Below are 13,580 nucleotides of genomic sequence, written 5' to 3' on the forward strand. Positions count from 1 at the left end.
AAATTGTCCCATCTGATTATCATTTGTTCCACAGTCTTCAAAATCATTTAGACAGAAAAAATATGAATTCTATAGACGCGGTTAGAAAAATAGTGGAGGAGTATTTTTCGTCACAGACAAGTGAATTTTGCAAGAGGGGCCTTGCAAGTCACTAAATAGTGGAACAGTACTGTTGGAAATGAAGGAGAGTATATTTTAGATTAAAAAAGAACTTTGTTTATCTTAATTTTGAAAACTAAAAGAAGTATAAAAAACTGCATTATTTATGGGATGACCCAATATTTTACTTTATGAACTTGTGCTGTGCTTTTTTTCAATTTTACAGATCTTGGATCGTAAAAATGCAGAAATTGAAGAACTGAAAACAAATTTCAATGAAAAAAGAAGTGAGCTTGAAGAAATTTTATTTAAATTAGAAAATGAAGGTGAGTATATGTAGAGAATCGTCATCATTATTATTGTAACCCCTTTAGGATTTAAACTAGCCATATTTGGCTGAAATATTATTTTACCAGTTTGATGTTCAAACAGGTTAGATCCAACCTCTCATGCCTACCATACAATGTAATTCTAAAAATAAACAATCAAATAATTGAGATCTCAAATCTACAAGAAAATACATGATTAATTCAAAGCAATAGGAATAAATTATCTTTCATCATCATCTTCCTCATCATTTAACATCTGTTTTCCATGCTGGCATGGGTTGGCGGGTTTGACAGGAATTGGCCAGCTGGAGAGCTGTCCAGACTCCAGTTGTCTGTTTTGGCATGGTGTGTACAACTGGATGTCCTTCCTAATGCCAACCACTTTACAGAGTGTGCTGGGTGCTTTTTATGTGCCACCAACACGGGTTTGTTTACATGACATTAATGTTTTAGAGAGTAATGTAAATGCTAAAGGGTTAACATCTACTTTACCATGTTTGCATGGGTTGGATGGATCAAATTAATTGAGGTAGATTTTCAACAGCCACATGCCCTTCCTTTCACCTACCCTCATCTGTTTCCATGCAAAATAATATTTTCCCCATGGCCAGACATGTTTTTTCAGAATATTTCTTCATTGCCCACAGGGGGCTAAACATAGAAAGGACAAACAAGGAGAGACAAAGGGATTAAGTCAATTACATCAACCCCAGTGTGTAACTGGTACTTATTTAACTGACTCTGAAAAGATGAAAGGCAAAGTCGACCTCAGCAGAATTTGAACTCAGAACATAATGGCAGACGAAATACTGCTAAGCATTTTGCCTGGCATGCTAACGATTTTGCCAGCTCGCCGCCCTATATTTGCAGAATATTAGAAATGAACGACTCTGCTTGTATGACAGTGACAATCATTTACAACTCTATTACATGATGTAAAAACAAAGAAAAACAAATATATACATACTCACACTTGCATACACACACACACGTACACTACCACATATGTGCGTGTGTGTGTTTGTATGTCGCTGAGTGGTAAGAAGTTTGCTTCTCAACCGCATGGTTCTGGGTTCAGTCCCACTGTGTGACACCTTGGGCAAATGTCTTCTGCTAAAGCCCTGAGCTGACCAAAGCTTTGTGAGTGAATTTGGTGGATGGAAACTGAAAGAAGCCTGCCATATATTTGTGTGTGTGAGTTTATGTTTATCCTCTCACTACTTGACAACCAGTGCTGGTTTGCATACCAGACTTTAAAAGCTAAGCATTGGGGTCAATTTAATTTGACTAAACTCCTTCAGAGGTGGTTCCCCAGCATAGTCACAATCCACTGACTGAAAAAAGTGAAAGATAAAAAAAAAAAAGAAGATAAAGATTAATTTTATTGTTACTTGGGAGAATTATAGAAAAATTAATCAACTCTGAACAATAAGCCATCTTGTTTGTCAGTGTCATTTAATTGTTTGGATCTGAATAATAAACCATCTTGTTTGTCAGTGTCATTTAATTGTCTGGATTTGTCCCCTTCACTATTCAACAGCACATGATTTGACTTTGTATCACTGGAGTCAGTGAGGTGTTTCTGTGAAGTCACCTGACTTGCTACAAACAGCAACCAAATCCTATACCCTCACATCTTGAAAAAAAAAAGATGATATTAATAATGAGCATATAGTATATAGTATTATGAGGATGCATGGTGTAGTGGTTAGGGTGTTGCACTCACAGTCACGAGATCATGGTTTCAATTCCCTGACTAGGTGGTTCATTGTGTTCTTGAGCAAAACACTTCATCTCATGTTGCTCTACGATCACTTTGACACCTGATGTGTGGGACACAAGTGCACCTGTTCAGACAACATCAATTTGATGGAGAGAGTGAACTAATGTGTGGCACATACATTCGATCACTATAAACAAATCATTTATGCATGTCATTCAGCAAAAATTAAACACTCATACACCGTCTTTGGCAGGAGAGTCCATTATTGCATATAGTACTCAGGTACACTACAACTTGTCAAAAAAGGATTAAGGGAGAGGATAGAAAGCAGGTATGCAAGTCAAATAAAGCAAATAAAGAAAGTTGGTAATGAAAGCTAGAAGTATATGCACAGTAGATACAATAAAAACAGAAAATGGGAAGTAAAAGGCTATAAAATAGGAGGGGTGCATAGGCAGTAGTTTTTGTGAATTTCAGGGAGCATGGAATTTTTGAAAAGTAGTTTATTCCATACTTCAATAATTTTGCACATGAATAAAACGTTTCTGGAATTCATAAATGCTGTACTGTTTTTTTGATTTTGTAAGCATGTCCATGAGTGGCAGAGGTATTAAATTCAAAAGGACAGCCAAATTTAGATACAGTGGATAATGTGTTTCTAAGTGAACTGTGAAGGCACATGGCTCAGTGCTTAGAGCATCAGGATCACAATCATGAGGTAATGAGTTGGATTTCCAGACTGGGCTTTTGTGTTCTTGAGTAAAAAAAACTCTGTATTTCACATTCCAGTTCACTCAGCTGCAGCAATGAGTTGCAACATCACTGGTGTCAAGCTGTATTGGCCTTTGTCTTTCCCTTGGATAACATCACTGGTGTGAAGAGTGGAGGCTGGTATGCATGGGAAACTTCCATAAACAACCTTGCCTGGACTAGTATTTTGGAGGGGAACTTTCTAGGTGCAATCCCATAGTCATTCATGACCAAAGAGGGTTTTTACCCTTTCTAGGTGAACTGTGTCTAAGAAACGGATGAGAACTGTGTCTGAGAAATGGATGGTCATGGCTGGCATGTCTTTGATCATAGGCCAGATTAATCAAGGCTGACCTAAGGTTAAGTGTTCTAGTTACTCATATTTATAAAATGGATATCACTGGTGAACTCCCACAATACAGAACAAATATTATATTCATTCTGAGAGATAATATTAAACGTCTGTTAGAACAAACTATACTGTGGTAGGTACCATGAGAGAAACTCTCATACTGGCTTTTTTATATAAAATGCACTCATGTTTACAGTTATTAGTTTGTTCTGACAGGACATCCACATTTAAGTGGGGATAAATATTACCTCTTGATATTAATTCTACCTCTGTCATTAATAAATATTTTTAACAAGCCCACTGGCTAATCAGGACACCAGCATCTGTTCCGGGACTGTCATTCTATATATTGCTGGCAGGGAGATGAATCACTGCTATCTCTAGTGGTTGCATGTCCATCATTGACAAGACCAAGAAAGGTCGAAATCATGTGATCTGATGGTCTCAGTGCTGGTGGTGGCAAAGATCTATCTCTCTGCCAACAATATAAACAGTATAATTTGCACCAAAAAGCTGATATGAGAGTATAGTTTGTTCTTACAAAACATTCCCATTTAAGTGGGGATAATTATTACCTCTTGGCATTAATACTGTCTCTCTTTTGCTAATAAATATATTCATTCTACCCTGCAGAAGTCAGTGGTGATATACATAATAAAATGTGTTAAAATGTTCATTATACCTCCATTTATGGATTTTTATTTTCATTTATTTATAATTTTTTTTGTCCAGGTTATATCTCATCTCAAATTATATAAGCCAGTGTTTCTCAACCATTTTTTTGCCTATGCAATGTTTTGATTCCTATTTTATTCAAATGACCTTCCAAGCCAATTGATGTTTAAAAAAACATATTATGATCATTATTATCGTCATTTAATGTCCACCTTCCATGCTGGCATGGGTTGGATGGTTTGACAGGAGCTGGCCAGACAGAAGACAGCACCAGACTTCTGTGTATGTTTTGGCATGGTTTTTATAGCTGGATGCTCTTCTTAACACCAACCACCCATCAGAATGAACTTTTTATGAATAAATATCATTAGGAATTATATTTTAAAAATTGTTAAAAATATTTTGTATATTATAGAAGTATAACCAATTTATTGCTGATAAATTTTAACCACAAAATCGCGTATGGACCCCCAAGGAAAATAAAGATCCTTGTTGGGAACCACTAATATAAGCCTTAATGGTTTCTTTTTCACAATTTATTTTATGGAGGACAGCACCCTGATTACAGATAGGGTGACTTGCAGCCTTCTTACCAGATCCTATCTCAGCTTCTTTTGATTCAAATTGAAAACCTTCTGAGAAATACAAGGGAGGACATGTTCTGTACACTTTGTTTATATTGTTATAGTTTGTTCTGACAGGACATCCACAATTAAGTGGGGATAAATATTACCTCTTGATATTAATTCTACCTCTGTCATTAATAAATATTTTTAACAAGCCCACTGGCTAATCATGACACCAGTGTCTGTTCCAGGACTGTCATTCTATATATTGCTGGCAGGGAGATGAATCACTGCTATCTCTAGTGGTTGCATGTCCATCATTGACAAGACCAAGAAAGGTCGAAATCATGTGATCTGATGGTCTCTGCTGGCAGTTCTAAGATTCAAATAATGTAATTTGAACCACAGATGTGAGGATCCATATAAAAACATCACCATTGAGAGACACTAGTAACTCCCATGGTATATTAAGAATAGAGTGAAGGCACATGGCTTAGTGGTTAAGGTATTTGGTTCATGATCGCAAGGTCATGAGTTCAGTTCTCAGTAGCATGGTGTCCTTGAGCAAGACACTTTATTTCATGTTGTTTCAGTTCATTCATCTAGCAAAAATGACCAGCCTTATCACATTCTGTGTTATGCTGAATCTCCCTGAGAACTACGTTAAGGGTACATGTTTCTGTGAAGTGCTCAGCCACTTGCATGTTAATTTCACAAACGGCTGTTCCATTGATTGGATCAACTGGAACTCTTGTTGTCATAAACAACAGAGTGCCAGTTATTAAGAATAGAGTATGGAGAGCCATTTCTCATGGTGGGCAAAGTGTTCGACGACAACACCAATAACTTTATATCATTTGCTGCCATACAGAGATTATTGAAGTATTGGTACATTTTGTTAAGTTTCCCACTATACAGTTGATAATACTATGTATAATATACGTACGTACATAAATATGTAAGTATATTGCTACTATAAAAACTACAAGTGGATGTGAAATGACACCTTGTAAAACATAAATTTGACTAACGTAGCACCTTCTGTCACTGATGTTGCAGTGTGTGTGTGTGTGGAAGGAGTGGGGACAGCTATATGTAAATGTTTCTAACATCTTGTGTTATAAAATGCAACCATGAAATACTACTACTACCATCACCACCAATAATACTAATAATTATAATGATAGTAATGATAATAATATTGCTGCTGCGACACACATATCTATATATATATATATATTTGTATATTTTTGTGTATATGTGTGCATGTATGTCTATATATATATATATATATATATATATATGAGATAGAAAGATAAAGAGAAAGAGAGAGAGAGAGCATTAAAAATATTCTCTTGTTATCTTCAACTAAATGAAGTATTATTATCTTTCATTGATTTCTTTTATTTATTTATTATTGTTTTTGTTTTGTTTTTGTTGTTCTTTTTAGTGAAATCACTGAAACTGGAAATAGAAAAAACAAAAGAGAGCAAAGATAAACAGATTGAAGAGTTGAAGAAAGAAATGGAAAATATGTATCAGATGAAGAAAAATGAATGTGACCAGAAAGTGAGTCTCTTCTTTTTCTTTGAGACTATATATATATATATATACATACACACACACATACATACATACATACATACATACATACATACATACATACATACATACATACATACATACATACACATGTGTGTGTGTTTGTGTTTATGTATATATATATATATATATATATATATATATATATATATATATATATTATATATATATATATGTATTTATGTGTGTGTGTTTGTGTATATATGTATATACATATGTATTTATATGTATATATATGTATATACATATGTGTATATATATATATGTATGTATCTATATATATATGTGTATGTGTGTGTGTGTATATATATATATATATATATATATATATATATATATATTTGTGTGCATATATATACATATGTGTGTGTGTGTGTGTGTGTGTGTGTGTGTGTGTGTGATAATAAAATATCAATAGGTATGTCTTAATATTTCAGCACTGTTATAGTAATTGATAAGATAGAGTTTGAAATGGCTAAGTATATCTTACAAAACAGGTGGTTTATATATTAGACTCGTTGGCACATGTTATTGCATCTTCTTCTAAAGAAGATAAAGTCAATCTCTTAACTTTTAACTCATAATTTTGTGTTGGTTGGGAAAAAGAAGAACAAGAAGAAGAAGACTGATATAATCATAAGAGTTCAAAGGGAAAAGTTTATTGTCAGGTTTGTAGTTGAGGCATAATGATATTCTGTCTTGTCTCTGTGTTGTTTGTAATGGACTGAAGTGTTGTAAAAACATTTCACAGAATCAGTATTGAAGACTCCAGCTTGGAGCTAACTTTCAACTGACATGAAACCGCTCAGTGATATAAATATTCCTATGGCATTATAGATGTTAATGTAAACCTGTTTTCTTTTTTTTTTTTTTTGAAAGGTATGACATTGAACAACAATCAGATTAATTATAAACTGTGGCTCACTCAATGTGCATCCTTGCTTCAATGAGTGATGTAGAGCCTGTGATCTCTGAAAAATATAATATCTGTCAGACAAAACCTGATGTTACTGCACTCATTATGAGCTTTCTTAAGAAAGCTGTTAGTCTGTTTTTTCTCGCAGGTAATTGGTTTAAACTAAGAAAGAATTAATACACTTCAAGTTGAAAATATACTTTTTTTGGTTGGAAGTGGAAGTTAGCTTAATTATTGATTTCAAATCTTGACACAAGGCCAGCAATTTCAGAGGTGTTGGTAAGTCAATTACATTGACCCTAGTGCTCAACTGGTACTTATTTTATCAACCCCAAAATGGATGAATGGTAAAGTCAACCTCAGTGGAATTTGAACTCAGAATGTGAAGATGAACTGAATGCCACTAAACATTTCACCTGGCATGCTACCAATTCTGCCAGCTCGCTGAGTAGTTAGCTTAATTATTGAAAACAAGAAGTGTAATATAGCAATTTCTGTATCTAATTCAATTCAGATGCATCATGAAAAGCCAAATTAAATGCAGTATTTGTCTGGAGAAAGTAACTTTTATTGTTATACAGTATTAAATGACAAAAAATAATATCAGTAGCAGTTGAAAGATGTTCAACAGTGGTGGTGAGAATGGTAGTTACTCATTTCTATCTTTTTGAACTTCATCATTGGCAACCACAGGCTAAGACAAAATCCATCATCATTGATACAGGAAAACTGATTGAAGAGATATTATCTCCAGATGATTACCACAGTTGATTTGGCTTTCCATTATGTACACATATTACTATTTTTATTAATATTTCTGTTGCACATAATGAATTTTTATTCAGCTGGCTAGCTAATTGCAACATCAGTGACAATGGATTTTGTTTTAACATGCAGTTGCCAGTAGCTGCTTGATACTGAGGAATCCCAAGAAGACAGTAATGTGCAATTAGAATTATCACCACTGCAACTGAATAATCTTCATCTACTACTGATATATTTTTGTGTTTCTTTTAACAATGTATGTCTATAAGAGATATTATCTCAGAATGAATACTACAACTAATGATGTATCTGCATTAAATATGATACAGTGATTGCTATTTCAAACCAATACTGCTTCAGTTGCACATAGCAAAAGAAGAAAAGGAGAGAAGTAAAAAGAGTTATGTAAGAGATCATGAGGCAATGTTTGTGAAGCTAAGATGCTCATCTACAGGCCATGTAGTCCTGAGTTCAAATTTTTATTAATAGAAGCATTGCGTTGTCTCATAAGCAAGACATCTAACACATGATCCTGCTTGGTCCAGTTTACTTGACTGACTGCAGGTATGGCTGTGTAGTTAGAAAGTTGTCTGCTTCATGACTATGTGGTTCTAGATTTGCTCCCACCACGCTGCACCTTAGGCAAGTGTCTTCTACTGAAAATAGCTGAGCTACAAGTGGTGATGTTTGTTGTCATTACCACTGTCAACAAATTGTTTGCTGGTTTGGTGCCTTTGGAGACATGTGGAATAAGGGATTTTTTAATTGAAAAAACATGGAAAAAACAATATGTAAAAAGGTCAAATATTATACATGTATATATACATGTGTTTGTGTTCTTATTTTCTTGCATGGCTCAGTGTTAGAGTGTCGGGCTCACAAACATGAGGTAGTGAGTTTGATTCTTGGACCAGACTGTGTGTTGTGTTCTTGTGCAAAACACTTTATTTCATGTTGCTCCAGTTCACTCAGCTGTAGGAAGGAGTTCGATGTCACTGATGCCAAGCTGTTTTGGCATTTGCCTTCCCCTTGGATAACATTGGTGGCATGGAGAGGTGGGGCTTGTATGCATGGCCAACTGCTGGTCTTCCATAAACAACCTTGTCTGAACTTGTGCCTTGGAGGGGAACTTTCCAGGTGCAATCCCATGGTTATTCATGACCAAAGGGGATCTTTACCCTTTCTAAGTATACAAACACAATCATCATACAATATGTGTTGTTTTTGTGCAATTTTTCATGGAAGCATATCTGAATTAGGAGAAATATTACCTTACTTAGAAACAGGTGATGATCGGCGACAGGAAAAGTATCCAGCCATAGAAAATCTGCTTCAACAAATTTTGTTGATCCTTGGATGCATGGAAAAGTCATCATTAAAACAATGATGATGTTGATAATGATGTGTGTCTGTATGCACGTGTGTCATTTTCCGCATGTATTTATTAACACCATCTGAGCACAAAAAAAAAATAAATAAAAAACCCCAAAACAGTGTTGTTGTTTGCTGTTTCTGGTAAGCAAAACAAGTGTTCCATAATTTCAGCTTTAGATGCATGAGGACTATTAGAATGCAAAAATAAATTAATAAATTGAAATTAATAATTAAAAAAAAGCTCACCTTTTTTAACTTACTCAAAAAGCTACTAACAGTTGGCAACAAAAATAGGAAGAGCATTTGCTCATCTACCCTGCTACCCTTCCCATTTTGGCTGTCTGCTTCCCCATCCCCACATTCTCCTTCCCATACGACCTTGTGAGCTGATTCTTTAACTCAACCTTGTGGGGTGGGGCACCTTATTGCCATTATCAATGTCTTGCAACTACTGTTCATTCTCTCTTTCTCTCCTGTTCTCCTACTAGATTTGAGAAGCCATGCAGGTCCCCTAAAAGGAACCTCCACTGCTGCACTCCCCTTCTCATTGTTTAATCCCTTCATCCCATGCCATGAAGCTGACCCACCCCCACTTTCAGGTTTGTAGTTCTGCAAGCTGCACAGGCACTTCAACAGTGCAAGGAGCATTTAAAAAGCATCCAGCCCACACTGTAAAGTGGTTGGTTTAGGAAGGGCATCCAGTCATAGAAACCATGCCAAAACAGATGCTGGAGCACAATGCAGTCCTTGGACATATTGGATCCTATCAAAACCATTCAACCCATACTAGCATGGAACATGAACGATAAATGTTGATGATGATGATGATAATGATGAAGTTTTGTCTTAGCTATGCTAGTATGGAATATTGACTATAAAACTAAACAAATGAGCTGCAAAAATAAAATCCTCCAATGAAATTCTTCCACCCACCCATACTAGCAGAGATAAGTGCATGTAAGATGATGGTAGGAAGAAAAATAACAAAAACAAACAAAGAAAAAAATAAACATAGGTGCAGGCATAGCTGTGTGGTAAGAAGTTTGCTTCCCAACCACATTGTTCTGGATTCAGTCCACTGCATGGCACCTTGAGCAAGTGTTTTCTACTATAGTCTCAGGCTGACCGAAGTCTTGTGAGTGGATTGGTAGATGAAAACTGAATGAAGCCTGTCGTATATATCTATATCTATCTATCAATCTATATATATATATATATATATATATATATATATATATATATATATAATATATATATATATATATATATATATATTATATATATATATATATTTGTGTGTCTGTGTTTTTCCCCGCACCATCACATGACAACCGACATTTGTGTGTCTACGTCCCTGTAACTTAGCAGTTTGACAAAAGATACTCATAGAATAAGTACTAGGCTTACAAAAAATAAGTCCTGGAGTTGATTTGTTCAACTAAAGGCGGTGCTCCAGCATGGCTGCAATCAGATGACTGAAACCAGTAAAAGAATATAAATCATGGATTAAGTCAACAAATCAGTCCAAGGGTAGGTATTTATATTCATCGACATTTTTTCATATCAACTATCAATGTATTCAGGTCAAAAATAGAATTGGAATCAAGAATCTACTGAATGGCTACTAAATCAACTTACAGACAGCAATATTATCATTCAGATAATTTTTTGGTTTTGGTTTTTTGGTTTTTTTCAAGAAATTGCTGGCTAACTGTCTGACAACTAAATGGATCAGTGCACAATCCATAGATTGTACTAAGCCAAAAGCTATATAACCCTATTGATTCAGTGAAAAACAAAAGCATAAATTACATAAAAGGAAAGAGAATGGGATCCGGTACCTCTCTGTGACTGATGTAAAAACCAAAACTGGGTGGTCTGTCTTTGCACTGGTAGACAGAAATAGATGGAAATAGCAAAAAATAAAAGAAAAAGAAGAGAAAATGAAAATATTGCCAGAGAAGCAATAAGTTCTTTACATTAATTTTCTATGTTAGTGTTCCAGTTAAGTGCAAAACCTTGATTGCCAATATCTGTTATCAAATCTCAAGAAATAAACCAGCCAATTAATTTTTTTTCTCTCTTCATGGCTGTGCGGTTAATAAGTAGATTCAGCTTCAGTGCTGTTGTGTGGTACTTTGGGCAAGTGTCTTCTGCTGTAGCCCTGGGCCAACCAGAGCTTTGTGAATGGATTTGGTTAACTGAAAGTGAAAGAAGCCTGTCATGTATACATAAGCGCAGGAGTGGCTGTGTGGTAAGTGCTTGCTTACCAACCACATGGTTCCAGGTTCAGTCTCACTGCGTGGCACCTTGGCCAAGTGTCTTCTACTATAGCCTCGAGCCGACCAAAGCCCTGTGAGTGGATTTGATAGACAGAAACTGAAAGAAGCCCATTGTATATATATATGTGTGTGTGGTGTGTGTGTGTGTGTGTGTGTGTATGTTTGAGTGTCTGTGTTTGTCCCCCCAAGCTCACAGCAGCCATATTCCTACCGCTCTATGTCATGCTGGTGAGACCCATATTGGAGTACGGGATTCAAGCCTCTTCTCCTTATCTCCTCAAAGACATACAGCATCTCGAAAGAGTCCAGAAGCTGGCTACCCGCATGGTTCTTGGTCTCAAGAATTTGTCTTATGAGGAAAGGTTGAAGACGCTCGACCTTTATTCTCTAGAAAAACGACGACGCCGTGGTGATCTCATTCTTGCTCACAACATCATAAGCGGAAAGTGTAACCTCTCGAAAGAGCTGTTCTTCACTCCGGCTCCAGAGCGTCGGCTGCGGGGTCATTCCGAAAAGCTCTATCTGCGATGATTTCATCTCAATTGAAGGAGAGGGGCTTTCTCCGTCTGGGTTGCGGATCCGTGGAATAAGCTGCCAGACGAGATGGTGAAGATGCCGACGACCGCTCGGTTCAAAGTCTCCCTTGACCTCAAGTGGCCTGAACTCTTTACATGAACACCACCCTGTACATAACTCCATGTCCCCCTACATGGCCTTGCTTTTTGCTTTTTGAGCCAAAAAATTAACTAACTAACTAACTAACTTGACGACTGATGCTGGTGTGTTTACGTCCCCATCACTTAGCGGTTTGGCAAGAGAGACCAATAGAATAAGTACTAGGCTTACAAAGAATAAGTCCTGGGGTTGATTTGCTCGACTAAAGGTGGTGCTGCAGCATGGCCGCAGTCAAATGACTGAAACAAATAACAGAAAGAATGTGTGTGTGTGTGTGTGTGTAGTGAGAGAGAGAGAGATAGTGACTGTTCCATTGTTGGTAGGATCAATAAATAAAGTACTCCTTCTAATGAGAGATATATAAAGAAGTAAGGTAAAGACTCCCTTCAGTCATGAATGACCATGGGATTGCACCCAGAAAGTTACCTTCCAAGGCACAAGTCCAGGTAAAGTTGTTTATGGAAGACCAGCAGTCATTTATGTATACCAGCCTCCCTTCTCCATATGACCGATGTTATCCAAAGGAAAAGCAAAGGCTGATACAGCTTGGCACCAGTGATGTTGCAACTCATTTCTACAGCTGAATGAACTGGAGCAGCGTGAAAAAAAGTGTCTTGCTCAAGAACACAACACAAAGCCCAATCTGAGAATCAAACTTACTACCTCATGATTGTGAGCCCAATGCTCTAACCACTATTCCATTTAATAAACACTGGATTTAGCTATTATAAGTTTCATGCTCAGATTAGTACAGTAACCAAATGAGCTTGTATAGCATACTGGCTTATGTCCTGCAAGTTCAAAAGCAGAAAAAGTTTTCCTTTTCTGTTTTCTAAACCTGAGCAACTGCTGGATAGTACACAGCATGCTATACAAGCCCATTCAATTACTGTACAATCTGAGCTTGAAACTTATAATCACTCACATATGGATCTTGTGCTTATTAAACGATATGTGTATGTGTGTGTGTGATAATCATGTCTGTTTTCCATGCTGGCATGGGTTGGACAATTTGACAAGAGCTGACCAGTTGAAGGGCTGTTCAAGCTCCCTGTCTGTTTTGGCGTGGTTTCTACAGCTTGATGCCCTTCCTAACACCAACCACTTTACAGAGTGTACTGGGTGCTTTTACACAGCACCAGAAAGGGTGCTTTTTTCAGGGCACCAACACCTACAAGCCTGTGAGATTAGGGATGCTCAGCTGGAGAAGGTTGCAGGGGACAAGTCTGTATGCATGGACAACCACGTTTTTACTTAACTTGACATGTCTTTTCAAGCACAGGACAGATATATATATAAATATATTTATATATATATCTGTCCTAGGTATGACTTTAAACTGCATTCCCATAGTGGGGTCCTAATTCAGGAGTTCCAGGGTTTTGAGAAGTGTGGAACCACCTCTTAGCCACTGTTGCTCCAAGATGTAGTCAGTCCTGAAGTAGTAGCACCAGGTCAGGGTCCCAGCTATG

The 13,580-nt window shown here is 36.6% G+C and overlaps 1 protein-coding gene across 1 annotated transcript in view; it reads left to right on the forward strand.

Moving 5' to 3' along the window:
• The first annotated feature begins 375 nt into the window (after positions 1 to 375).
• Positions 376 to 13,580, forward strand: part of LOC115226062 (centrosomal protein of 112 kDa-like) — a 148,484-nt gene continuing 135,279 nt past the window's right edge. Inside the window, exons 1-2 of the mRNA XM_036499862.1 lie at positions 376 to 425; positions 5,945 to 6,063. Of these exons, the coding sequence (XP_036355755.1) occupies positions 6,019 to 6,063 (45 nt within the window). The 5' untranslated portion in view covers positions 376 to 425; positions 5,945 to 6,018. The remainder of the gene's footprint in view (positions 426 to 5,944; positions 6,064 to 13,580) is intronic.

The sequence above is a fragment of the Octopus sinensis genome, linkage group LG2 (assembly GCF_006345805.1).
Source record: "Octopus sinensis linkage group LG2, ASM634580v1, whole genome shotgun sequence".
NCBI classification, from domain to species: Eukaryota; Metazoa; Mollusca; class Cephalopoda; order Octopoda; family Octopodidae; genus Octopus; species Octopus sinensis.